At 40.8% G+C, this 26,005-nt stretch overlaps 1 protein-coding gene across 1 annotated transcript in view; it reads right to left on the minus strand.

Moving 5' to 3' along the window:
- Positions 1 to 26,005, minus strand: part of ATP9A (ATPase phospholipid transporting 9A (putative)) — a 61,514-nt gene that overhangs the window by 5,233 nt on the left and 30,276 nt on the right. Inside the window, exons 14-27 of the mRNA XM_040575821.1 lie at positions 23,402 to 23,614; positions 18,164 to 18,325; positions 12,965 to 13,057; positions 12,045 to 12,128; positions 10,983 to 11,153; positions 8,930 to 9,028; positions 8,587 to 8,676; positions 8,322 to 8,466; positions 7,419 to 7,483; positions 6,503 to 6,658; positions 5,073 to 5,137; positions 4,118 to 4,226; positions 2,771 to 2,828; positions 618 to 821 (exon numbers count right to left, since the gene is read on the minus strand). Of these exons, the coding sequence (XP_040431755.1) occupies positions 618 to 821; positions 2,771 to 2,828; positions 4,118 to 4,226; positions 5,073 to 5,137; positions 6,503 to 6,658; positions 7,419 to 7,483; positions 8,322 to 8,466; positions 8,587 to 8,676; positions 8,930 to 9,028; positions 10,983 to 11,153; positions 12,045 to 12,128; positions 12,965 to 13,057; positions 18,164 to 18,325; positions 23,402 to 23,614 (1,714 nt within the window). The remainder of the gene's footprint in view (positions 1 to 617; positions 822 to 2,770; positions 2,829 to 4,117; positions 4,227 to 5,072; positions 5,138 to 6,502; positions 6,659 to 7,418; positions 7,484 to 8,321; positions 8,467 to 8,586; positions 8,677 to 8,929; positions 9,029 to 10,982; positions 11,154 to 12,044; positions 12,129 to 12,964; positions 13,058 to 18,163; positions 18,326 to 23,401; positions 23,615 to 26,005) is intronic.

Raw genomic sequence — 26,005 nt, forward strand, 5'->3', positions numbered from 1 at the left:
TGTGGCTTCCTGAACAAACCCTGGATCAAACTGTATGGACCTGATACTTGCAAACAGACAACTACCAGAGTAAATCTGGAAATTTAGAATTCCTCGCCTTTTTCCCTTTAGCCAGGGGAACTAAAATGATTAGCTGTCTTCCAGGTAAATTTTTAAAAAAGGCAAACAAAACAACAACAAAAAACACAAGAGAAGAGCCCCCATTGAAGGAGATAGAATTGGGTAACTTTACTTCATCCAGTTAGAAGATGGCATCTTTCAAACCAACAAGAGAGGATAACATTTTTAGTTTCAAGTTCAGTTCCCACATGGAAATAAAAAACCGCTATTGCACATGACAAGTGATATGCAGTGGAGCTCTGAAAGCAAGGATGAGATTCACTGAGCAGCACAAAGCTTACTGACTACCTTACCTTTTTCTCCTCTAGTGTTTTGCTATGAGAAGGAACCATAAAATATCCTTAAAAATCAAAGAGAGCTTGTTCTGGTCAGAACCACTGTCATTATAATCATGTTAACCTCCTCAACAGCCTTTAAATTGAGTTCATGTCCTTACAGTCCTGTTACTATCCAGGTCATGAAGCAACTGGTTGGTGAAAAAAGGCATTTAACCTTACCAATAAACTCATGTAAGAAGACCAGGGAAGCTATGTAGCAGGAGAGACTAAGCAGCTCAGCCACTATCATGAGCCAGTGCCACGTCTGAATTGTCAATGCTACCATCAGCAACTCGGTGAGAATCAAAGATGTGAAGGAAATGGCGACAATGTGGACAAATTCAGATTCAAAGAGGAGGAGTGCTCCGTACATAATGATGCTACCTGCAAAAGAGTAGAACAATTTGGATATTTTTTAAACACCAGCTGAAGCTCTAAAACCCACTGCCAGGTCTTGGAAAGGCTGTAACATAGTCATGAAACCTGTTAAATGTAATGACAATGACTCAGTTACTATTTAGGAGACAACTGATAAGACAAGGAAAAGTTACTGCAGAGGTGCCCAGACTTTTACGATAGTCTATCATACTCTTAGACACATGGAAATAGGAAATTAACGCACACTATTTTGGCAGCTGGTGACTTCTAGCATCACGAAACTCTACCCTTCCAGAAAAACAGCTGGTCACTACTCAGAAGCTTAAAGATATCAAATACTTCTAAACCCCACCGCATTGCCTCAGTGCCCAGATGGAAGAAAGGTGTTGTGAAGCTCAGTTGATACAAGTTAGCTTCTCTTTTGCACTACTTTGGCCAAGTTCTCTCCCCTTGACACTTTCCCCTAAAAGAAGGGCACATTAAAGCACACCATTAATGATGTATTGTTGTGTGCTTCTATTCTAGCCATAAGCCAGGGAATGCTCAAAACACCCTGCACAGCCACCTGCATAAATAACTCATGTTAGCAGCATGAGTAATCCGCACCAACATCCATCACACTAGGCTAGTTTCGGAAGGGAAAACCTGCAAGTGACTAGAGCTCGAGCCACAGAGTTCAAATCCAGCTGTGAACTTTCCAAAATTTAGGGCTGCTCAAGTTTTTGGTTAGGCTCATCTCTGCTAGCAACTAGTCCAATTGTTTGGCCTGATGTTTTTTAGTTATTTAGCACATCAGAAGTGAAGTCACTTTAACCAAATATTGTAATGAGATAGTGGTCTTAGCTCAAGGATAAATCTTTCCCTCAATGCATCACCCTCTGGCTGTAGCTTTCCACCACTTGTGAGTTTTCTATAAATGCCTTGGCTTTGCCATCATATTTATACAGCAACAGAAGACCGTTAGCCCTGTCAAAGGGTTCTACTGTATTAGATTTCAGAAGATAATGCTAAGAGAGCTTTTGTATTCTTGGCTTCACTCCCTACAGAGGATGGTAACATCATTTAAATCAGTAAGAACTAGCTGCTTATTTTGGCACATTTATGCTGACTGTTGTTGATAAAGGAGTTTTGGAAAACAAGAAATTTTGTCGCAGGATCATGTTACCATTTTTAGCTTTATAGCTCAGCATTATGTACACGTTTTCCATGATTCCCTGATTAACAGTTAAAGTATTGGAGTTTGAAGTTACTTAATTTAAAAAAAAAGACAAATTGAAAGAAAAGGACTTCTTAGAGTCATATACCCAATCACCACATCCACTTTTGTAAAATGGATGCATTGTAATTAAGGCATTTGCTCAACTCTCTTAGCAGGCTACATAGAGTGTATGTGATATGATCAAGACCTTGAGCTCTACTCTAATCCTTAATTACAAATGGCTATGAAGTAACCAGAACTATTGCCACTACTAATAAACAGGGTTTAGATAAAATACACTAATCCACAGATTCTGTTTTGCATACTGACTAACCAGCATAACCCATACATTTGGAAACCTTTTTCAAAACAAAGGAAGAGTCTCTTAGAGTAGAGTTTTAGAGAAAACTTTCTTATAGTAGTTTGGCTGTACTATACAGATGGAACAATTACAGCACCAAAAGGAACTTTCACAAAATCACAAAGGGTTGTCCCGATGGAAAAGGGCACAATACTTTGAACTTCGACATCACACCACTATGACATTGTTGATCAGTTGCTGCCAGTATTTAGCTTTAAATTGTTTTTTGCTTTGGGAATGCTACCCAAATTTTCTGAAACAAACAAAAAAAATATTGATTCAATAACCTAAGGATCCATTGCTAAATTCACTTCCTTAGCTTCTCACAGTATAAACAATTAGATATTCTGTACTCATCAAAACTTGTAAAGGCATAAGCAGAAGCTGATTTCTTACCTTGATAGATGCTTATTAAGACCCATATCAAAAATGTTTTGTATGACAACGGTCGTCCCTAAAAGGGGGAATGAAAAGAAAGACAAAGCTCTGTTAGGGTTTTCTTTTATGAACATTCACTTACAGGTCAACCCACCAATTAATAAAAGGGAATTTGAAGGTGATTTGGAAAGAAACCATACCAACCAACCCTGAGGTACTGTCTCTTTATTCTCATTTTTCATGATGTGCAGAGGACGCCTGGGACTGTGGAAGCTCACTGCTTGCACAGTACCTCTTCCTTACTGCACACACAATTAATTCAATGAAAAGATGTCTCTCATGAGTTTAGTCACTGTACTGTGAAATATAAGATGTGTGTATACACAAATATGTGTATATATTAATATTATATTTCTATAAACACACAAATCACATCATGTTGAAGGCAGATAGGTTTAAAAAAAAAAAAAAAGCTTCTTCAGCCAACACAGCTATACCAGTACAAAAAAACCTATGTTTAGACCAGGCCTAAGGATGGTTGGAGAATTAGTGGTTTATGACATCAGAGACAACATACAAGTGAAACCAGATGGAGACTTATTCAGACTGTTGGAAAAACAGGCTTTGCTTCTGAGAGTATCTGTTTAACAGAAATCCTTGAGGGAAAGGATCTGTTGAAGACTCAGTCCATCCTTTCCTTCAATTAAGAAAGATGTTCCCAGTCCACATACCCAGTTATTCAAAAAATTTTCCAGAAAAGAAAAAAAGGGAACCAAAGACAAGATTTACCTTCCCGATATTTCTATGGTAAATATCAAATAAAGTTTCCTTTGTCTAAGGAGAAGGAACTCTGTCTTTCATGCTCAGGCAACAACAAAAGGCACAGCAACCAAACTTTTAGGTGATCCCCTTAGATGATCCTTAAGGCAAATTTCCATTCAAGAAACTATGTGATAACCTCCTTCCCTCATGAAATTAATAGATCCCTTACCCCTATGACCCCCACCCCCTTTTCTGGCTTCAGGAGAGTGCAAATTCCCTGACAATTTTTCTTCTCCCTTTATTTTGGAACAGATCAGTAATATTAAGTACTTTGAATTTCCTGCAGAATGCAACTATTATTTCCCAGCCGTTTTTAATAAGTTGTATTTTATGTAGCATTCAATAGCAAACTGCATGGAAATCTGGTTATATCCGTTAATTCAAATTTGCCTTTAAAACAATTTTGCTTGAAAATATATGATATGCCCAATGATGAGTTCTGTATCTACTGAAAATACATTTGATTTAAAACATTTAGAGAGTTTCTAATCAAAACATGGATTTTGTCTGAAACCAAAACGGACAAACAAGAGTCTCCCACACCTTAAGAAGATCTTTGTAGAGTTCTGGGTACAACATTGCAACTTCAGATTTAACATCCTTGTCCAGGACTAGGGAAAACACTGGAAACATTGTGTAAATTGTGGAGTACCTGTGAAGAAGGTTAAAGACCAAAAATTATCTAAGATCTAGATGAGCAAACAAAAATGCTAACCTTCAGAAAGAAAGTACAGTACAGTAAACTCAAAGTATTAAATAATGTCTGTATTACAAAAACTTGCAAATGGAACACACTAGAGTTTTGCATGTAGGAAAAACCTGCAGGATTTGCTTTCTGAATAGCTTTTGATTAGAAACATTCATAGCTAGATGACTGTTTCAAGTACTGCAACTGGTGTTATAGGTTTATTAATGGAGCCAAGGACAGACCTGTCCCCACCCTAAATTCCACTCCACAGTTCGGGCTGAGTCCTGTTTGCACCAGAAGGGAGTGGAGATGAATTTGCTGTTTGTTTTTTAATCACATAATGGATAGCTAATAGAGTCATGGGATTGCAAGTGCAATACCAGTATATTTTACTGGTATCTCTCAGTTTACTGTATCAGCTGATTCCTCCCATTGAAGACTTTGTGTTGTCCCCTTAAAATGACACTGTCAGGAGCTGGGCACTGGCTCTCATTGCTGCACAGCCACCAGAGCACCATGACTGTCTCTCTACTTTTACCAGGATCGAAGGAGCTCCTCCTGGAAGATGGACTGCTGTAACCTTCTGATATTCTGAATTTGACACATTCTCCTTCTGGAAAGGCTTCTAGATGTGATTGCACTGCCTCAGTGGCTTTGTTCAGCACAGAGGGACACAGATCACACCTGCCTTCTGAAGCAGTGTTGTGAAATATGCAGAGCAGAGACGAGCATGCCTTGCATGTTAATTAGCCCAAATCTATCATCACACATATGTTTTCCACACTATTAATAAAAAAAGTGAGCTCTTACCCAATGATGAGAAAGCCTTGGTAGAGAGGAACTGAAGCAAAGTAAAATACGGATGAGAAAACAGCCTAGAAAAGAAAACAGAAACTTTTCAGGCATTAAATAATGCAGTTAATGTAACAGCTTAAAAATATATCCTGTTCAAACTGGAAAGTACTTTCAGTGGGTTCTCCAAATTCCTGAAACTAAAAAGAATGTAATATCAACCCTTTTATTCCTACGCAAACCTTGGATGAAAACTATGTTTAAGAGCAAACGCTGAAGAACTGGACTTGGAAATTTTTTTGTAATATAATTCCACAGAAAAGAGCATAAAGAGTTTCCTTCAAAGCCCACTCTTTTGATCAAAGCCATCCAGATGTTGTGAAGGACAGGTGCATACTTATTTATGCCTCATTCCCTAGATTATGCCTGCACAATGTAAAAATAATTTTTGTCAGTTACAGAAATTATGGGTTTGTTTTCTGATCTTGTTTTTAGCTTGGGATGTCTCTTAGGTTGTCTCTGCTGCAGGGAAAGCTAGACCATCCCCTTAAGTTTGAGCCTTTTGTCTCCAGTTATCCCTCTTCAACACATTTATTCTAAAAAACGTGGAAAGGAAGAATGAGCCTTCTGAAAAATATCAAGTGCTTTACTAAAAAGCTTTAGTATTTTTAAGGAATGCAATTATACTCTACAGCGTGGCAATACAAGTCCCAAAGAGCAACCTCCATTCTTAACTGCAACTTTCACTCAAGTCACCACAGCTAAGAACAGAATATGGATTACGAACTCTTAAAAACTCTTTCAGCTCTCCCTGTCAACTGGCAATTGCATTTTTGTTACACTGGGACCCTGCACACACGAGCAACATAAATTTTGAGACTACTAAATCTGTTTCTAAGGCTCTCTTTGGAATGAACTGGAACAGACTGCCTCCACATTGCTGTTAGCAAGCTGCTGAGCACTTGGGAAGTTTAATATGTGCTTCAGCAGCCTCTTGGGAACACTCTGCACCACATCAGACCAAGCTTTCGGGAACCTCATCAGGTTCTGAGCCAGGTCCTCAGCCAGATGCTTAACTACAGTCCCACTATTTGAAGTCCTTACCTAAAACACACCTGAAAGTAAGTGCACTTGTTGCTCAGCAGAATATTGTTCTCCTTCAGATTTTCAGTATTTCAGTGCATTACTAAGAAAAAGCAATGCCATACTGTATCACAGCAGTGTTTCCTAAGGCAGAATACTGTCTGTCCAGTTTTGGAAAACTTACTGATCTTCACCCAATACCAAGAGCTTGTGTGTTTTCATAACAAAGTAACAGTCTGAAGTTCCAACCCAAGAAATTTTTCAGAAGAAGAAATAGCTGCATGCAATCTGAAAAGCAGAACGTTTGCTTTTTGATTTTTTTATCCACCTCTTCAATGGAAAAGCCCACACAACAGCCCACTGACCTGCATTGTACTGATGCACAAGCTCCTGTGGATTACAAACTGACTGAGAGCTGCTGACCGCTTGTAGCTGTTCCGTCCATGCACCATCAGCAAACGACCCAGATGTTTAAACTGAGTGATAGAGAAATCCGCTGCAAGTGATGCTTGTTTGCCTTCCTGTGTACAATAGCAAGCAAAATTATAAGGAGATCATTTTATTATTGGAAATATATATATATAATTTATTAGTTATCACAACAGAATTTCCAGGAAAAATTGCAATACATTAAGTGGGTAAGAGTATTACCTCAGCATTTCTGCCTTCCACCACAGCCTTTACTTAAAGAGCAAAAATATGAAAAGAATTCCCATCTGAACCCTGGCCTCTGATTCTAAGCAACCCTCTGGACTATGATTCACAACACGAATGTATGTTAACGTGACACTCATTTTATACCAGGTCAGTTTTGAACACAAATTTTCAGTCTCAACAGTTCACTCAATTTTAATGTTTTGGCATACTGCAAGCAGAGTCTTTCCACCCCCATTAAATTCAGTCCTTTCGCTCAAAACAACTCCACATGCAGGAACTAGAACTCTAACCTGAAGTTTGCTTTCTAAAATAATACACACTCTACAGATAAAATATAACCCATTTTTAATTCTAAGAGCAATCATAACTCCAGCATTTGGTGCACAAACACATGATTAAAAACCCCAAATTAACCATGGTGGTTCAAGTTCAAGGAATCTCCCAAGAATCAAATTAGAAACTTCAACTCTACTAAACTATTTGTCACTTCATTTTTGGTTGGATGATTATTCTTGTGGAAGCTTCTCACTTTCCTGCACAAATTTCTGAGGATTTACTTAAGAGATACTCGCTAACTAGTTTCTGAATTGCCATAGGAAGTTTTATTGAGCATGAGAATCTCACCTTTCCTTCAACTCCGACACCACAGTCAGCCTCTTGAATCATGCTAACATCATTCCCTCCATCACCTGCAGGTCACAGCACAGATGAATGACATTGGTAGTTAAGCAACAGATGCAACTTGCAACCTAACCAAAGGCATCTGGGCCAGGCTGTAACACTAGAAGAAACACTGAACCCTATTAACAAAAGCAGGAATTTAAACAGAAATTGGGAATTTGAATTATTAAAGAAGTGATTTGATTTGTTTGTTTGTGTGTGTGTTTTTGTGTTGTTTTTTTTTTTTCTAATAGACCTGTATGAATTCAAGGCCAGTGATCAGTTAATCTGACTGGTAGGTGTACCATTTTACATACAATGATTAAATAAAGCTCCCATTAACAATAGCACTGTATCTGACAAAGTTCAAACTCTGTTCTGCAAAGGTACCACCCCAAATATTTATGAGTTTCCATATGCAAAACTTGATTTTACCAATCATCCTCCCCCCAGAAAAAAAACAAAGAACCTGTTCCTTAGCTCAGCATTTCCAGATGTTACAGGATGACACAGGATTGTTCACACTAAAAAAAAAAAAAAAAAAGACTCCATCCTACATGGCCACTCAACCCTAACTAGAGTGGTCGCTGCTTCTGAAACAGGTATAACAGATTTCTTATTGCAGAGCTGCATAGCCAAAACACACTTTTCTTCAACCTCTGGCTGCTTGCAGCCTGAAGCTGACATAAGTCAGGCTTTTAAAGAAAAGCAACAGTTCACTTGCTTAAACACTTTTCAGTCTTTTCATACCAGCCACAGATGTCCCCACAGACACAAAATCTTAGACTCTGCCTAATGTATGAACAAGAGGTTGAGCAGACTAAAAGGGAGGCAAAACTGTTTTCAAGTTTCTCTCAAGCCCCTTACCTACGGCACAGGTGAGCTTGCCAGTCCTTTCCTGCAGCAAACGCACGATCTGGGCTTTCTGCGTTGGAGCACATCTGCAGCAGACGACGGCAGGGCACTGGCAAGCCAGCTCCATGAACTCATACTCATAGTATTTCAGACACACCTAATTTACAGAGATCACAAGCATCAATCACTACGTTTGTGCTATATTTCTTTACAAATCAAAAATCAGCCACAGGGTGTTGGGGCTGCTCCTGAGCAGCCCGGGGAGCTCACAGCCTACCTCCAGCGAGTCGCCAGAAATAACAAGTGCACAGTCATGTTTCCGGCGGAAGGCATTCAGCTCGAGATGGGCTTCTCCACGGTTAGTCACCTGGAGAAAAACATGGCAGGGAGGAAGAGTTTGCTTTGTTGGGGTGAAAACAAACAAGTCTCAAAGGGAGCAAAAGCAATATGGACAGGCAGCACACTGATAAACAAAACCTCGAGGGGATAGAAAGCTGGGTCAAAAAAACATAAATAGTCTGGGTCTGCTGCTGGAACAGAGCTCTGATCTCAGCACCCCTCCTGTCCTGGAATTTGGTGACCTGAACAGGTCTTGAGAGGTGTACACGGGTATTACTCACTAGTCTGAATATATGGATGTCCTGTGTCCGCGTCACCAAATGAGCATTCTTTGCTGTACACGTGGCTGTCTCTAGCTTATCCCCTGTCAGCATCCACACCTAAAATCCAAGTATTTAATATATTAAACACAAAACTTAACAACCACGTCTGCAAGACATCTAAAATTACCACCTACCAGTTCAGGCATGGAAAAGGACTGTTAGGAAATATATATATACAAATTATTTCTCTAAAAAAGCCCTATTTTAATATGTACAAGAAAATTCTTATATGAAAAAAAGCAAAGCTTTTAAAGAGGCTGAATTGCAAAAGAGGTTACAAGCTGAATAGCATTTTTCCACCTGCAATATTTCACGATTCTGCTGATAAAACCCACAAAATGCAAGCTAAAGAATGTGTATGCGTGTGTTAATGTGTCCCACCCCAGCTATTTCTTGTACGCTGAAATAAGCAGGCCTCGCTGCAGAAATATCCCTCATGGCCCTGCCTCAAATGTGGATGATGCAACTGGGGTTAGCTCACTGCTGATGTGTGCGTCTGGAACAGACTGAGTTGGTTTTGTGTTAGTCTTTTTTCTTTTTTTTTTTTTTTAAATATATATACACACACACTGCTCTTTTTATTTTCTGCTGGTGGGGGGGCATTTGAAAGCAATGTCAGCAGCAATATTCAGCAACAATAATATATTATAATCTGGCAGGGAATTCCCTCAATACTGTAAATATATATTTTCTTTTCTTCTTTTTTTTCCTCTATTCCCCACCCCCCCACCCCCCGGTGTTTCGGTGTTTTTATTCTTTCAAGACAACGCCTAAGAATATTTAACTAAACTTTTTTAAAAATGCACAGGGACTCATTTATTTAATAATCTGAGGTTGGAAAATGATTTGATCTTAACAAGATGGTCCCTGTAATGAATTACAAGACTGCCTTCAGTTCTGATTTGCTTTTTGCATGCCATACCCTAACGAACATACCGCCATGACAAGCGGGCAGAAGCAGAGCCCTGCATGACCCACGCTGCACCACAACGCCCACTGCAGCCAAGGTGAGAAGACAAAATTAAACTGCTCCAGAGTTACTGGCCAGATCTATATCAGATAAAGCCACAGCACTGCTGAGTGACTGTTTTATCCTGCTCATCTCACTTTGTAGCTTGAGATCCTGTTGTTTAAAGGGACGGCTCCAAACAGAAACCACTTCTGGAACACTGTCCTAAGCCTGGAATTCTGACTCCTATCTAAATTTCAACACACAGCCCTCCCTGCTTTTGGATTTACAGCACAGCGCAATATTTTGCTCACTTTTATATTTAAAGCAGAGAAGCCACAGGCAGAACGTTTTATCTACTTTATTGCCCAAATCTGAATGTTTAGTCTTTTTATTTTTTCCCTTTTTCAAGTCCAGAATCTGAATGACAAGTTCTCAGAGAGGAAAACTGAGCAGGAATCCTTCTCTGCCAAGCACAGCTGGGGCCATAAGTGCCTGCGTCTCAGATGCAGGAGCCCAAAAAAATGGAAGGGTTTCCAGCCTCTCATTCTCTTGGCTCAGGCACCCTCTAGTGGCTGCTGCAAAGCATTGACCTCCACAGCCGAGCGCTTCACCCCAGCTCCACCGTGTGCCGGAGTCATAATCATAAAGGTTGGAAGAGACCTTCAAGATCATCTGGTCCAACCATCACCCTACTACCAATGTCACCCACTAAACCCCACAACAGCCCTGTTGTTTCATGCAACCCCCAAAGTCTCCTCCAGCTCCCCTCCTGCACATGCACCCGGTTTCTCGGCGGAAGGAGCCAGAACAGGCCAGGGGAAGAAAAGCACAGAAGATGACACGCTCTCACGTATTCAGTTAACTTTTAACATTTCCCGCATGTTCTGTACCCAAAGTCGTGCTCAAATGCATCAGCCAGCCTCACTGTTCCTGCTTCTAAAGGGCACTTGCTAGAACATTTAATCGACAGGGCCCCAAACCGTCATTTTCTGTCTGCAGGACAGTAGACACCGGAGAGCCTAAGTGTTCCTGTCAGGGGTAATATTAAATTAGGCAAACCTTAATGCCAGCATTTCTCAGGGTCTCCAGAGTGGGCCTGACGTCCGCCTGCAGCTGATCCTCCACGCCAGTGAGACACAGCAGCTCCATCTCCATCTCCAGGCTCTCGATGACCGTGGCCACCTTCAGGGAGCGGTCGTGCACGCTCAGCTTCGCCTGCACATAGCGTGCCTGAGGACAGGGCAGAGGTAGCCACAGCCACGTGAATGGTCAGCTTACATTTTTGTGCAATACAGGGTTGGCTCTGGGGGGGGTCATGCTGGCTATCTGTTGACTGTCATTCAGAGGTGTCACCTGTAATGGCCCACGAGCACAGGATGCTGTTACAGAATGGGCCAGAAAACGTTTCAGGAAGTTTTTGTCATTCCGCCCCTGTCCCACGCCAGCCAGGTGGCAAAGCTCACAGTGTGGCACACACACAAAGACCTGGGAACGATGCCATCACACCACAGGTCCAACCACTGCTTTTGTGACTAACACGTCTCCAAACAAGGGCCACAAAGAATCCTAAACCTTCCCACCATCTCGCCTCTGCATTTAACCAAACACTTTTACTTCACATTTTGCCTGCTTGGGGTACAAAAGTTAGCACTGTGTGCAGAGACCCATCTAACAAACCCCACGCACGAAGCTTGTGTTTCCGTGAAGCCTAGCTGTATGTATGTATGTATATATATGTATATATGTATGTATATATATATGTGGGATGTTTGTAGTTTCCCTGGATGCCAGAATGCAACAATGAAAATTAAAAGCCAATACATTGCCTCAAACAAACACAACTTGTCTAACATATGATGGATATTTGCAGAATTTATAACCACAGAAGATTAGAAGGCAGGATTCAGGAACTGTTTTGGAGAGTCCTGGATGGGATTCAGTTTCCTACATATCACTTTAAAAGGCACTTTGATTAAAAGAACAGCAAGACACTGAAAAATGGCAATTCTAACAGAAGGAGTACGGAGATGAGAGGCGGCATTATCATTAGAGGTCTGTGAGAATCACTTCAGTGATTATTTGTTTAAAAACAAAGCAAAAAAAAACAAACAAAGAACTTACTTCAAAGTCTTGATACTGCTCTTCCGTCAGAGACTTCTTGGCTACAACGAGAACCCTCAGGCCTTCCCTAGCCATGTTACCACACTGGAAAGAAGTATCACATTGTAAACCATAAACTGCATCTCAAGTAAGATGATTTATGCACAGCATTTCAGAGATTGCAATGCAAGATAGCAGGTTAAGAAAATAACCGTACCATTTGAGCAACCCCAGCAGGTCTATAACATCTGATAAAGTGCATGATAAACTCCAGAGGAAAAAAGGAGATCTGCAATGGTTTGTAATCTATCCCAGTGATCAGAAACAAAACTGTCCCCTCTGCCATATCAACATGGCAAAAACAGCCCCATTGATTTCATTTTCTCCATCTCTAAGTAAAAGGACACAAGCCTTTGGTTTAAGGACTTGGAATCTTTGGCCATAAACTCTTTAAAATAAGACCATAATTTCTATGAACCCTGGGGTGTGGGGCTGAAGAATACCAGTAAACGAAGCTACTGTTATGAACTCTGTCGACATTACTGCTAACCTGACAAACACATCCAAGTACAAAGCTGCCAAATGGAGTTTTGAAATCAGACCTTTCAGTCTAAAATAAATCCAGACACAGGATCAAGCCCATGACAAATTAGGTGATCTTGAATGGCAATCCGTCTGGAGCAAAATCCATTTTATTTTTTGAAATTATTCTGCACTAAATATGCTGAACCTGCCACCTGACTTCCTTGTTACTACTGAAGTAACAAAGCTGAAGACTAACCCAGTGGATCACCATGATACATGGTCTTTTGGCCTGCAGGTGTTTTAGCACTTGTGTCCATTTTGGCACACTGACAACAGAAGCTTTGTCAGGTGTTGCCCTGGAAGGGGAAAAGCACTCATCGGAGGAACCCTCAGTACCAAGAGAGACCGCCCCGTACCTCTTCTTCCAGCCAGTCATTGTACTGCACAATCCCAGCCATCACCACGTCAGCACCCTTCATATAGAAGGTGATCTCTCCCGTTGATTCATCCTGAAGTTGAGAGACAGAAGAGTCAAAGTTGGGCCATTATTAGCACATTTGGAGTGGTCTCAGCAAGCTAAGTGATTAGGTTTTTTACACAACAGTCACAAAAATGTCTGCACAGGGTCAGGCTGAAGGTCCATCTGGCCCAGCATCTTGTCTCAGGGCCAGAAGGAGATGCCTATTCAATTACAGTTCGGTTACTTGCAGCAGGAATTTAGACAAGTATGATCAGCTTCTTAATCAGCAACATGTGATCCCTGTGCAGCCACCTCTCAATCCCAACAGCGTGTGCCTTTGGAATAACCTCTAGCCCTCACCCTGAAAACCTGCTTCATACTTACCCGAAACAATAAAACAGATGCACAAAAATTAACAGAGTAAAAGTCACTTCGATTTACTCCGTTACATTATACAACATAAGCATAATTAAAGTTTATGCTTGCCGCAGAAAGGTTAGATTGCTGCTTGCCTTATCTGATAGAAGTAATTTGTAGGCTGCAAGCAAAGCATATTTACATTACCACAAATTAAAAAATCCCTTCTAACCAGGCAGATACCTAAGGAGGTCACAGCTATTAGTATTACAAGCTAATGGAAACCCTGGCAATTTCCTCAAAGGAGACAAAACAATGAGTAAGGAACAAACTGCTCTGTAAACGAAGATAGCCACCAGGGATAGGAAGAAAATAAACTTAACACGCAAGAGCAAGAAGTCTAGAAAGGTCTGGAAATAGACAGCCATGAACAAAGGAGAAGAAATACTTTAGGTAAAAAGAGAAATGAAAGAAAAGCACAATGAACACTGCTTTGTTTTTACACTATTTAATATAGGTGTCAATTTGTTCTGCCATTACAGAAATTAGTGGTTAGGCTCTCACACACGAGGAGTACAAGTCGATAGATTAAAAGCCTGACGTCCTGTGGCAAAACAGTTTACTTGCACAGCAAGAAAAAGCAGCACCTGATGCAGATACTAAAAACCCAAGGAAGAGAAATAAGTGTCTTGGCTAGGGCAATTAATAAGTGGACAAGGATAATGAAGATCCTTTACTGAACATTTTTGCCAAGCTCTAAGATCTTCACAGGTAAGATTCTTATGATTAAGCCTAAGAATGTTTTCCAAAGCCCTGAAAGGTTTAGCCTTCGCATACTGATACCCACACATCCCACCTCCCCCAAAGCAGAATGCGTGCAACTACCAAAACAAACAGAATCTGCTTAAATAAAACATAACACTTCTGGCACTGGCAAAAGGTAAGGGTTTATCTATTAAATTATTTGATTAAAAAGCGTCTAACAACATCTCTGTAGGAAACTGCATAAGGACTCTACTTCCCGTGCTGCAGAACTGGCTTAAGACAGTTTAGAGTTTTTGTCCAATATAAATACTGTATCAGCTATCTCCTTGCATTAGTCATTTCCTCTCACCGAGTTCAGTAGGAGGTTAGTGCGTTCTCATATTATGGTAAGATCACACTATAAATCTACACAAAGATTTGCCAGTTATATTGTTTTGGAGAGGCATCTTTTTCCACCGTGGTCTGATTCTGGCCACAGTTCAAAGGCTTCTTTCAATTCCAGATATGACAATAGCACTATCTTCGCTTTGCAACAAAGACCATTCCACATGGGTAAGGGGAAAAAAGCAGAGAGAAAGAAGAATGGAAAATGTTGTGGTCAAACAAACAGGCCTCTTTTCAAGAAGATAAGTAAGTAAACAGTACTGTAAAGAGTGGGTGCTTTGTTAAAACGGGACTTCTTAGAACTGAAATAATCAGCTACAGAGATGACAGTTTGATCACATATAACTAGCAGATATTGCAAAAATATCCCAAATGAGGCAACATCTGCTACTTGTTTTCAATATTAACTACTATTTTATTTACTAAAAGTTGTGTGTTGAAGGAGATCTTTTTATGAGAGCCAGAGAGGACTGGACCAGCAGGGGAGACGGGCGTCCCTGCCAAAGAGTTTGGTAACAGCATTGCTGAGCTTGATGCATGAATCACTTGCTGAAATTCTATACCCAGATTATGCTGGCAAGACAATCGCAATGGCTCCTGCTAGCTGGAAAAATGGCATTTTCTAAGAATGGGCAATATCTGTATGGCTGAGCAGAAAATATTACCATTTTAATTCTACTCACTGCATTTCTGAGTGTGGTTTCATTCTACAGCTGCTCTCTTCTCCCCTCCTGCACACTGCTTCTCTTGTCTTCTGGACACTTTATGCTATTTTCCCTTCCCTTTCTTCTGATCCTTGGACAAGTAGTACAATTTTAGATCTGCTGAAGAGGTAACTAACCACCTTTGCAAGTTGTGTATCAAAACCAACATGACTGCCTACACCTCCATACATGCACATTCAATAAAAGAACATTTTATTTGACAGTTACTGATTTTTAAACTGTTTTTTAATGTAAATGTAAACCCTGCTCGAAGATAATATTTTGGAGTATACAGGAACATGCTAAGGTAGCACGCAGGCAGCCAGCCAGCATCTGCTACTCAAAAGCAGGCTCCGTAAAGGGTGTATAGGAGGCTGTACAGTGGCTTAGCAGCAGCTCACCAGCTGCAAAATACACTTAGCTAACAAGCACGATGGACGCAGTGCTTTTATTAGCAACACAAACCTGTCTTACAGACTTAGGATCTGGGCCTGATATTGCTCCCACTGACCACCAGTGGGAGTTTTGCTGTTTTTTTCAGCAGTACTACATTAAATACAGAAATGCACAATAGGAAACTTTTTCTTCCTAAATGGGAGGAATGTAGCTAATGGTTGTTTTAAAAGGCACAAGCTTCAAATCACTGCCTTGCATCTTGTCATTTTATCATACATAAAGGGGGGAAAAAAGATCTTTCTACTTACTTTTCTACTTTTTGTTAGATGAGAAAGAATTTCAGAGCATCTGTTTCTCTGTTGAGCACACAAACACAATTTAAAAGAAGCGTTCTCTTGTTCTGATGGTTAGCCCACTTCTTAAACTTTTGATAAAACAGTTTCTCAAAAAAATGTACTTATCATAAGCAATGGTGGGGACAGGTTGTTTATTCCTCTACCTTTTATTGCTCATCTTTTTCTTTTAGGACTCAAAAAGGTTGCCTGAAGGCTCCACATCACTTTCACCATAAAAAAAATAATCCATCTGAAGAAATTATGCTTGCTGTATTTAAAGGTACACCCTTGCTGCAGCTATCATATCCCATGCAGCAGGACACATTTGTGGGACTCTATGTTCAAACACAGTCAGGTCTCTGGACTCACAGATTTAACACACTGATTACTTTGTACAAGCTCAGCCTATCAGCCCATTTCAACCAGCATTCCTGCCCTCAGGCAAATTTTAATATTCCAAAGCCTGGAACAACTTGAAATACGTATTTGTGCCACTGTACTAAGGCCTGCAATCCGGCATTTAAAAGCAGTTCCTTGAGTAACAGGAGATCCAGGTTCAAAATACTCAGGTGGAATAATGCAAATACAGCCATTTGCATGAGCTTTAATGAACTTCAATCTGTATGAAACACAGATTGTCATGCATGGGTTTGCAAAAGCTGTTGTGTGCACATATTACAGTTCCATCTTTATCACCAATATTCCTATTACTGAGACATTTGAAGTTCTCCGTGACATTATTCCTTCATGATGTTGTTTCTGACAGAGGCTGTGCTCTGCCAGATAGCCAGAGAAGTTCAGATTTGTGAAGCCTCCAAACATCAGCCAATGAAGCAGGCCAAATAAATCTGCTATAGAAGAGGCCCATGTACACTACACTGGTCCCAACTGCTTCTAAGGACAACAAAGGCTATTCCACCTACTGTTGTAGCTTAAAATATACAAGGCAGAAGATAATCTTACACCCTCTTTCCAGATACCCCCAAATAAATATGCAGCAACCTAGTTTTAGCACAAAGCAAAAGGAGGCAAGGATCAATCTTACCCATTATCCCCACCCTAAATAACAAGGCTGTAGATCCTATGCAATGATACAGTAAATCATATCTTGCCCTGGATTATAGGTTTCCTATTCATGTTTTAAATTCCTGGTACCAATTATATGTCTGTACTTTCAGTAAAAAATAACAGCAATGTTTTAATTATCTCCAAAAGAAATATTCAAACTGCTTCACCTTGTTTGCTTTGCAGGAAAATGGAAGTGCCTTGCTTCAGCTGGGTTGATTTATTTTTCTAACATCGATTCCCTAGCAGTATCTGGAAAACTAATGATGATAATGGTGAAAACTCATTTCTACTGTTTTTAGAACATCCATGCTTTCTTATTCTTTCTTTTTCAAGGTAATTAACTTCTGGAAGTGTGATCTTCTATTGCATTTGCAGACAGAATCACAAAGGTACGTGCACAATTTCAGCTGAGCACATATTTAGCCTGTGCAGTGCCTGCCCCTGCTGATAAAATTACCTGCATGCACAGATGTACCCTTTTACCTTAAATGAGCTATTTTCAAACTCTGCTCATGATACAACATTCTCAGCATGGCTTTGAGATGTTAAACAGCTCAGAAAGACCTCCACCATTCCCTGCCTCTACAGCAAGTGCCCTCTCCAGCAGTCTTGTACTTCCACAGCATCTGACAGAGTTTCAGTGCCTGGCAGAGATCAGGGCAGCACCACACTACTACTACCAATCTGCTGAAGTTGTTTGCTGTGGCATCAGTCCACAATGCCCCACTCCTTCCCAGTTGCTGCTGTCTTTATCTCCCCCTGTTGTACCACCACAACTGCTGCGGAGACCAAGCACAAGCTGGACCCACAGCTGAAATCCATGATAGAAATTAAAAACATGAGCAGGAAGGAGAAGCCAGAGGCAGATGGAGCCGTGGAGGACACATGCACACAGTGCCTGAAGCGTCAGCTCACTCTTCCCTTTTGCTGTCATTTTAAATGAGGGACTAAAGTTCAATAAATTGAAGATGAAGTAAAAGCATACATCACCAAACTAACCCAGCAGCAAGATGCTATTAGCTCAAAACACAGAACCAGTTTATAGCCTGAGGAGGAACACCACTCCTGAGAGCAAATGCTTTGTACCTTCCACGTTACATTCGCAGGAGAATCACAAAGACAGAAGTGTGAACTGAAGCCACTTACCCGGACGATTATCCCCATGCGCTTGCTCTCGTAAGTGAAGGGGAAGATCTGGAGGATGGTGAAGTTCAGGATGTGGCCGCCTGGTGTCCTCAGCTGCATGGAGGACTGGTCTCTGCCCACCAGCGTTAAGCCCACGCTCTCGGTCCACTGCACCAGGGCCACCTGAGAGGAAAGGCCCAGCAGGTTGTAATCTGCTCTGAAACTTATGCTGTATCATGAATTAAAACCGTTCCCATTCACCGAGGCAAAAAAGGAAATGCCTGTCCGGGCCTAGCACCCTAACCATGGTTCTGGGTCTGGCACATAAGTGGAGCCCAAGCTTTCCAGAAAAACTGGTGGGCTGTGGATCAGAATGCTGAGATCTCCACCTAATGTTAATGATACATTTTTTACACAGGTGCTCTGATACGGCTCAATATAATGGGCTTTTCCTGACATTGAGCATTTACTAAGAGTAATTTTGTGGTTTGGGCAGGCCAGCACCTGAGTCAGCTGCAAAGCCTTCCTAGGCCCTTAGCAGGAGGCAGCTGCCAGCTCCCTGCCTCTGGCTGCAGCGTCCAGAAGGAAAACATTCAGCAAATGGAGGCACCGGTACCCTCTGCCCAGCTCTAGGGCACCCAAACCTCTGTAGGGGCACATTAGGAAAATCTGTTCACAAAAACCTAACTTTTTGAATGTGCTGTTTCACAGCTTGCTGTTTATGAAATCAAGAACTCAAAATGATGCTTTCACCCTGGATTTACAATATCAAAATCTGAAACGCTAACATAGAGATCATTAAAAATTCATGTTAAAAAACACAGGAAAATGAGCTGTGTTGTACTCTGGTAAAAACAGTTCATCAGCAATTTGCAATCTCTGTACTGAGCAGCAAAGCAGCTGAAGGCTGGCTCGCAGGTGCTTCTTAGCAGAGCTCCTTCGCCCCACACATTAAAACAAACAAATAATAATAATAATAATAGATTTTTCAACACACAGAAGTACTCGTTTAATTGAGCTTATACAACTATCATTTTGACTGCCGCTTTCAGTATTTGAGGACCTGCAACACTGATTTCCTTACAAGCATTCACTAAATTACAACCAAGTCACAACAGAAGACCAAAGACTTCATTTTGCTCCCCCAGCGCTGCCCCCGTCTCCCCACCTCAGCTGACATAGCCATCTAGGAATGATCCTGCTGAGATACAGGCATTTAGCTCTAGAAGCTGTCCTGGCAGTAACGGATGGGAGCAGCAGCTGACATAAGCCCATATATCACGTGCCTCCAGGAGGGATCAAGGGATACTTTCCCCAAACAAATACAAAATGCTAGAAGTATTTTACAGTGACATTCTCAGCAGTGTGAGAATGCGGGGCACATGGTTGCTGCTGACTTGAAGGTTAATTACTCCTTGGGCATTTCAGGTTCTGCTTTTACTGCCTATTACCACAAATACCTTACGTAACAGTGGGATTTATTTTGGGAAATCACATACACTAGATACAGATAGAAATGAAATCTATAAATACTTGCATTGAGTCAAGGTTTTACTAGGGAAGTTGATACAATTGGTCTAATCAGGCAATCTTTTATGATCTCGGCTCCCTTTCATCCACAATTAGGTTTAAAAAACAACCTAAAATAAATCATTTTCTTTCTTAAGGTAGTCTTAAATCATCAGATAAAAAAAAATAGCTGAGTTGGCTTTGTCTTTAAAGGCCTTTAAATCAATATTTGTTTTAATATTAGCAAGTTTTTGCAGGCTTATTCACAAAGGTTACAACAAATCAAAGGATCTTTCAAGATTCTTTTTCAAAAGTTTCTTCAAGACATCCTTAGTGCATTAAAGTATGCAGTTGGATAATCCTCCTAACTACTTCCCAGAGCAGAGATTGAGCTCAGGTTTCTAATACTCTGGTTAATAATGATTGAGAATTTTTCACAGTGTGATGTTACAAAGACTTGCTTGGTGTACATAGCACTAGATGTTCATCTGCCCATGTTGGTGAGCTGCAAATGTCTGAAGACGTAAAGCTCTGCTCCTACCTCAGGCTGTTAAAGCATCTCCATTGCTACTTTCTTTCACAGATCCCTCCTTCCCTGCCAGCATCTCATTTCAATTTTATGTCAGGAAGCATTCAAACCTCCTGAAAGAAAAGCCTGGCACACAGTAGCAACTGGAAGAGCAGCGGAGGATACCTGCTATGCTGCACACGTCATACCACAACTGACTGCATTTCATTGTGCGCCGCCACTCATTTTGGATGGCCCTGAGACCACAAAAAGGCATGTCAGCAGAAGGGGAAGAATAATGAAGGAAATCCCCCCTCTCCCTTGCTGCTGGGCCCAGGAGCTCTACTTCTTTCAGCCCTTAATGGCCCTCCAGGTGAAGCCCATTCAGCACGGGGAAGTGGGGCTGACCCCTTTTAACTTGCCACCTCCCAGCCTCTGCAGTGCTTCATGAATTACCAGAGAGGAAAAGTGATATCATTTTGAAGTGTTCCCATCAGAGCCACTACAAGCACTGAAATTACCATCCCCATTCACCACAAAGCACAATGTGATCGGCCCTGAACACCGGGGGATGACACCAAGGACAACAAGCCACCAGTTCTCCTGCAGGGCCAGGGCACCTGGCCAGGCAATGCGCTCCCAGAGCAGCATGGCACAGAAGAACTTTACTCCACACCCCATGAATCAGTAACTGGAGGGTTTCCTGATCACAGCAAAAAGATGCAAAACATGGAAGATGCAAAGATACGTTGGCAGCTTTAACCAGGATGGAAAACACTCATACACCTTTTCATGAGCCCATGCTGACTGATGAGAAGTCAGCAAGGTTCCTGAGAGCACGCTGGGAGTTTGTAGCTCTGTCCTGGCCAAGTCAGACAAAGATCCATGCATTACAGAGCAGCTACAGGAGCCCGCTGTACCATCCCCTCAACTTTGCTCTTTCTGACAATTAAATTACCCAAGCCACCACTGAAGTGGATATCGACTAATAAATTTAATTCCAAAGGGACAAATTGATCCTTCTGTGCTATGAGTTGCTCTACAAATGTCCCATTTAGGGTTGCCTAGGCACACAGACAACAGGCAGAAACCCATTGATCGGAGCACCCTTTCATGTCCTGGCAGCTGTGGTGGGCTGTCAGGGTTAAAGACTGTTTGCCCAGGAATCCCAGGCACTCTTATCTCTGATCAGATTATATCTATTTCATTTCCCCTGTTAGTTACTGTATGGCTACAACTGACACGCTTGCAGAGCCCCAAGGCTGTAACTGATATCTGAATAAAGATACTTCAAGTCTTCTAAATAGCAGTGTGCACAGGAAACAAATTTAGGAAATCCTGCTTTCTGTTACAGGAAATGAATCCTATGCCAACTGGTAGAAATTACCCGTGCTGTTAAAGTAAAGAGAATACAAGTTTTTGTACTCATTTCATAAACTGACCTTCCCTGCCATGGTAATATTTTATTGATATAGAATTTCAAAGGCTGGCTTTAACAGGAGTCCAAAACCATTCCCCTACAGGGAATGTTATTTAACAGCATCGCTCTCTTCTCTAGGACTTGACTTGTGCTGATCCTGCATATTGTACCATCTAGTATGACATACACAGAGCACGTCTAAACAATATTTGTATATCTAAGACCTACAGATGAGATTTCCTCAATGCAGCAAAGCATATCTGATTTCTGAACTCACTGTAATTCTCTACTTAAGACACCACAAGAAAGAAAAAAGAATTTAAACAATAATGTTGGAAGGATTAGTTATCATGCTATAGTGAAATAAACAAACAAACAATAATCCCTTAGGTATTTGAGACAAATTGCTGCATAAATATTTTAAAGACAGAATAATACAAAGCAAAAAAGGAAAAGAAAAATCACTGACTTCACTATATACCACAGCATACATGTAAATAAACAGAGGATGTGCAAAAATAGCCAGTAAGTGCTTTGGGGGAAAAAAAGGAAAGAAAAAACTTAAATACAGATCACAAAAATTACCATCTGGAAATCATTCAGATCTCATTTCAATCCAAAGGCAGTTGCTTTCTGTAAAGCTGCCTTCATGGGGGAGAGCAACACATTAGAGGAGAAAAGCAGGTAAGCAAAACACAAGACTTTGGTCATGGTGTGGGATCTGCTCACCAGCTCAAAGCCAGGGAGGGGTAAGCATTTGTTGTCACTGTAGACATACCAACGGAGTGGGGGGAAAAAACAAAGATGCAGCTTTTGTATAATACAGACAAAACCACATTACATGAAATGAATGAATTGCATGCTTGGGAAGAAGAACGCTATAAGGAATGTTTTGAATGGCACAAAATGGGGAGCCTAGCTCTGTATGCCAATCTTTCAATAATACACACACAACAATCTCAGAAACCCGTCTATTTGAGAATTTTTACCTATATGTTGATTTCTATGCAAACAATTTCTCGTCTTTAGCTATAAGGAAAGCTAGTTTCTCTTCTGATGTCAAAGGTGAGAAGTTTATTACCAGAGGGAATTTTGTTTTATCTGGGGCAGGCAATACATGGAAGAATCCTCCAAATGTAGTCCAATGGCTGATACGATCTCAGTAGGATTCTTATGGAAAGTTTAAAACTCCAGTCTTTCAATGGCATAAACCAAATGTAGTTATACAAGTTAACAGATAAATTGTTTTAGCATAGTTGCACTCAAGAAGATGCGTCACAGTAATCATACGCTAGCACTAATTTTTCAAATATTGCAGAGCATAGCGGTGAGCACTATATCATCAGTTATGTACTCAATCTGCTCTGTAGAGTGCCCAGTAGGAGTCTCCATCAATCCTCTGGAGAACTGCAAATTTCCCCTCTGCTGTACCACTACACGTAGACCTGGCTGGACTAGGTGCTGGTGGAGAAATGGTACAGCACAGATTTGCTTCAAGACCAACTCTGGTTCACTTTGGTTATCCTGCAGAGCTAACTCAGGCTCCAGATCTGTCCCATCTGCGCAGCAAGGGATGCCTCCTGGGTAAGACATGAGACCCAGCAAGACTTCCAACTTTGAACTCCGTCTAGAAGTTTGAACACGTTGCCAACGAGGGACAAGCTGGCTGATGAGAGTGCTCCAACCACCTTCCACAAGTTCCCAAGACACCATTGCCTATAATTTGCTAAATGTCGTCAGCGGAACTTAAAATACTGACCTACAAAATACATCCTGGACAAATCACGAGTGCAGAAACACAAACCAAACTCCGCAAACTGACCTCATCAGGACTAGAGGCCTGGTACACCCTGCAGGAGTCCTCGTAGTGTCTTTCAGCTTCAGCCTGGTCTGTCACCCCATTGGACTCGTACACCGGCGTCACGTTGTGGCACAGTGCAATTGCCTTCACAGCCTCGTGCACTCGGCTGCTCATGGTTTTACGCACCTTGGTGGCTAAGGTAAGGCCTTTCACAGCAGGTGGGTCCTGAGATTGCTTACAAAAAAAAAAAAAGGAATAGAGTCTTATTGGAGAGAAAAAGATTCAAACTGCAACTTTACTTCAGTGAAGAGTATATATGTACTATAGTAGTTTTGCAGACTCTCATGTCCCTTGGAATGAGACGTGCTCACTGTCCTCTAACTCTGACCAGGAATACACTAATTCAATTTATGTATCACAATTAGTGGTGGAGGAAGGTGTCCACAAAAAATTCACCTAAATTTTTAGAATGGTACATGGAGTAAAGGGCCCTCTGTTACAGATCTACCAAACACCAGTGGATGCAAGACCAAAGTCAGAGGACTTGGTGAAACCACTTTTTGCTCCACAAAAGACCAATGGCTCTGAAAGTTTAGCCTCAGCTGGGTTTCATGCGCAAGAGCATATAATTGCTGAAAACAGAAAACAGATGACTTGTATGGACCTAGAAAATCTTAATTACATTCATTTAATTTTTAATACTATTTTTAGTATCAGAATGGGACTCTTCAGATAATTGCACAATTACTAAATTATCCTGGTTGAAGAGGGGACACACAGTGATCTAGTTTCCTGGTCTGTTAACCTTTAGTGTCAAGAGGACAAAAGTTTCGCTTCCAGGTCAAAGGCCACAACGTGGTAAAAATAAGAGCACAGAATAAGAACTACAGTTCAAAATGAATCATTGCCTGCAAATGCTTCTCATTATAAGAAATCTGACTTTGTAATGATAAACGTTTTATGAGACACGTCCTTTACCAGTGTAATTCCATGTGCTACTTTCCACATTCTAGTGATTAGGACACACAAGATTTTCAAATTTACTGTTGCAGCGCATCAGCGCTGTTGCAACAGGCAAAACAAACCAAACAATAGCAAACCCTCAGCTCAAGTACATTTAGATTGATGTACAACTATTCACATACTGGACGACTCACAGTCATCACAACATTCTTAACAAATATTGAATAGTTTGGCAAATAATTAACCAGTAGTCTTCTCTGGAGATTGAGTACAAAATGATGGCAAATAAATTGAAGTCTGTTTTTTTTGTTAGTTTTTTGTTGTTGTTGTTTTGTATTTAGCAAAAAATGTACAGTTCAGTCATTTAAGAGTCTCAACAGCAAAAGAAGAAGCAGATGCTATTAAGGGCTGTGAAAGCAGAGGAGGGAAAGAGAGAGATGACTACAGGAGTTAAAGCTACCTGAGACACATGTCAGTGAAAAAGATAATTACTCAAAATACCAAGTATTTAGCAATCATAATATACTTGGTTAAAAGGATACGGTAGCCTGACAGTCTGCCCAGAAAAAAAGCTAGGCCACCAGACAGATTACTGAGGTCAAGGAAAAATGCTGTGTATCTTTACCACCATGAATAAAATCAAAAAATAAAAATCCTATTTATGGTAGTGCCTTTTTCCAGGCAAGAATGTTGGCTTCATGTTTCAGTTTGTTGGGTTACAGACAATGCACTTGAGTCTAAAATCTCTAGAACAAAACAAGAACAACGTGACACGAAAAATCCAGTTCACTAAACGGGGTGTTCATGCTCAAGGAAAAGCACAGGTACCTTGAAAACCACTTCTGTGGTTTCTGTAGGAACGAAGCAATACCACAACTATTGAGACATGAAAAGGCTTGACACAATGCAGGACTAGTAACCCATCACTAACCTCCGCAGATTGCTTCTGTTGAATCACATTTTACAAAAAAAATTCAACTGTCATTAAGTCACAAAAAAAGTTATTTCTAACTACAGTTGAGAAAACAGTCATTAGCAGAAAATGGAAAATAATGCTTCCATGATTACGTTATTAGTGACAATTCTTAAATCTTTTTATAAGTACTGCTCAGAGGGGTGGCTGGAACATCAGCTGTAGACAGCTGATCCCTCCCCAGCCCCCAATATTACAGTATTTTCAAGTAAAAGTTCATCTCTTGCTATAAGAAAGAACGTCATGCATCTATATGAAATTTCAGCTGATAAATGTCCACTGTAATATGCTAAGGAAATACAGTTTGCTGATCCAGACAGATCTCATGGCACCACCTGGTTATCAGATAAAACAAATAAATTCTAAGAAGTTATTCTTAGAATTTCATCCAAAGATGAAGACTTTTTGGATGCTCACTCATCCAGTTACACTGAAAGAGGAATGCAAGGGAAAGATTTCCAAACCACGATTTTCCTGTTCTATACTTTATATCTTGACTTTGCCACCTTCTTTAGCTATAGATATTTTTCAAAGCACACATCAGTTATGTGCCACATGAGACTTTCAGAAGGCACTGGTGCACTGTTGAAATAATCCCACTTTCACCATTTTCTTTTTTAACCACCAGGCCTAGAGCAGCAGCAATGGCCCACTGTTCTCCGTTACTGCTTATTGAATACCGATGGCTC

The sequence above is a fragment of the Cygnus olor genome, chromosome 16, assembly GCF_009769625.2.
Source record: "Cygnus olor isolate bCygOlo1 chromosome 16, bCygOlo1.pri.v2, whole genome shotgun sequence".
Taxonomy (NCBI): domain Eukaryota; kingdom Metazoa; phylum Chordata; class Aves; order Anseriformes; family Anatidae; genus Cygnus; species Cygnus olor.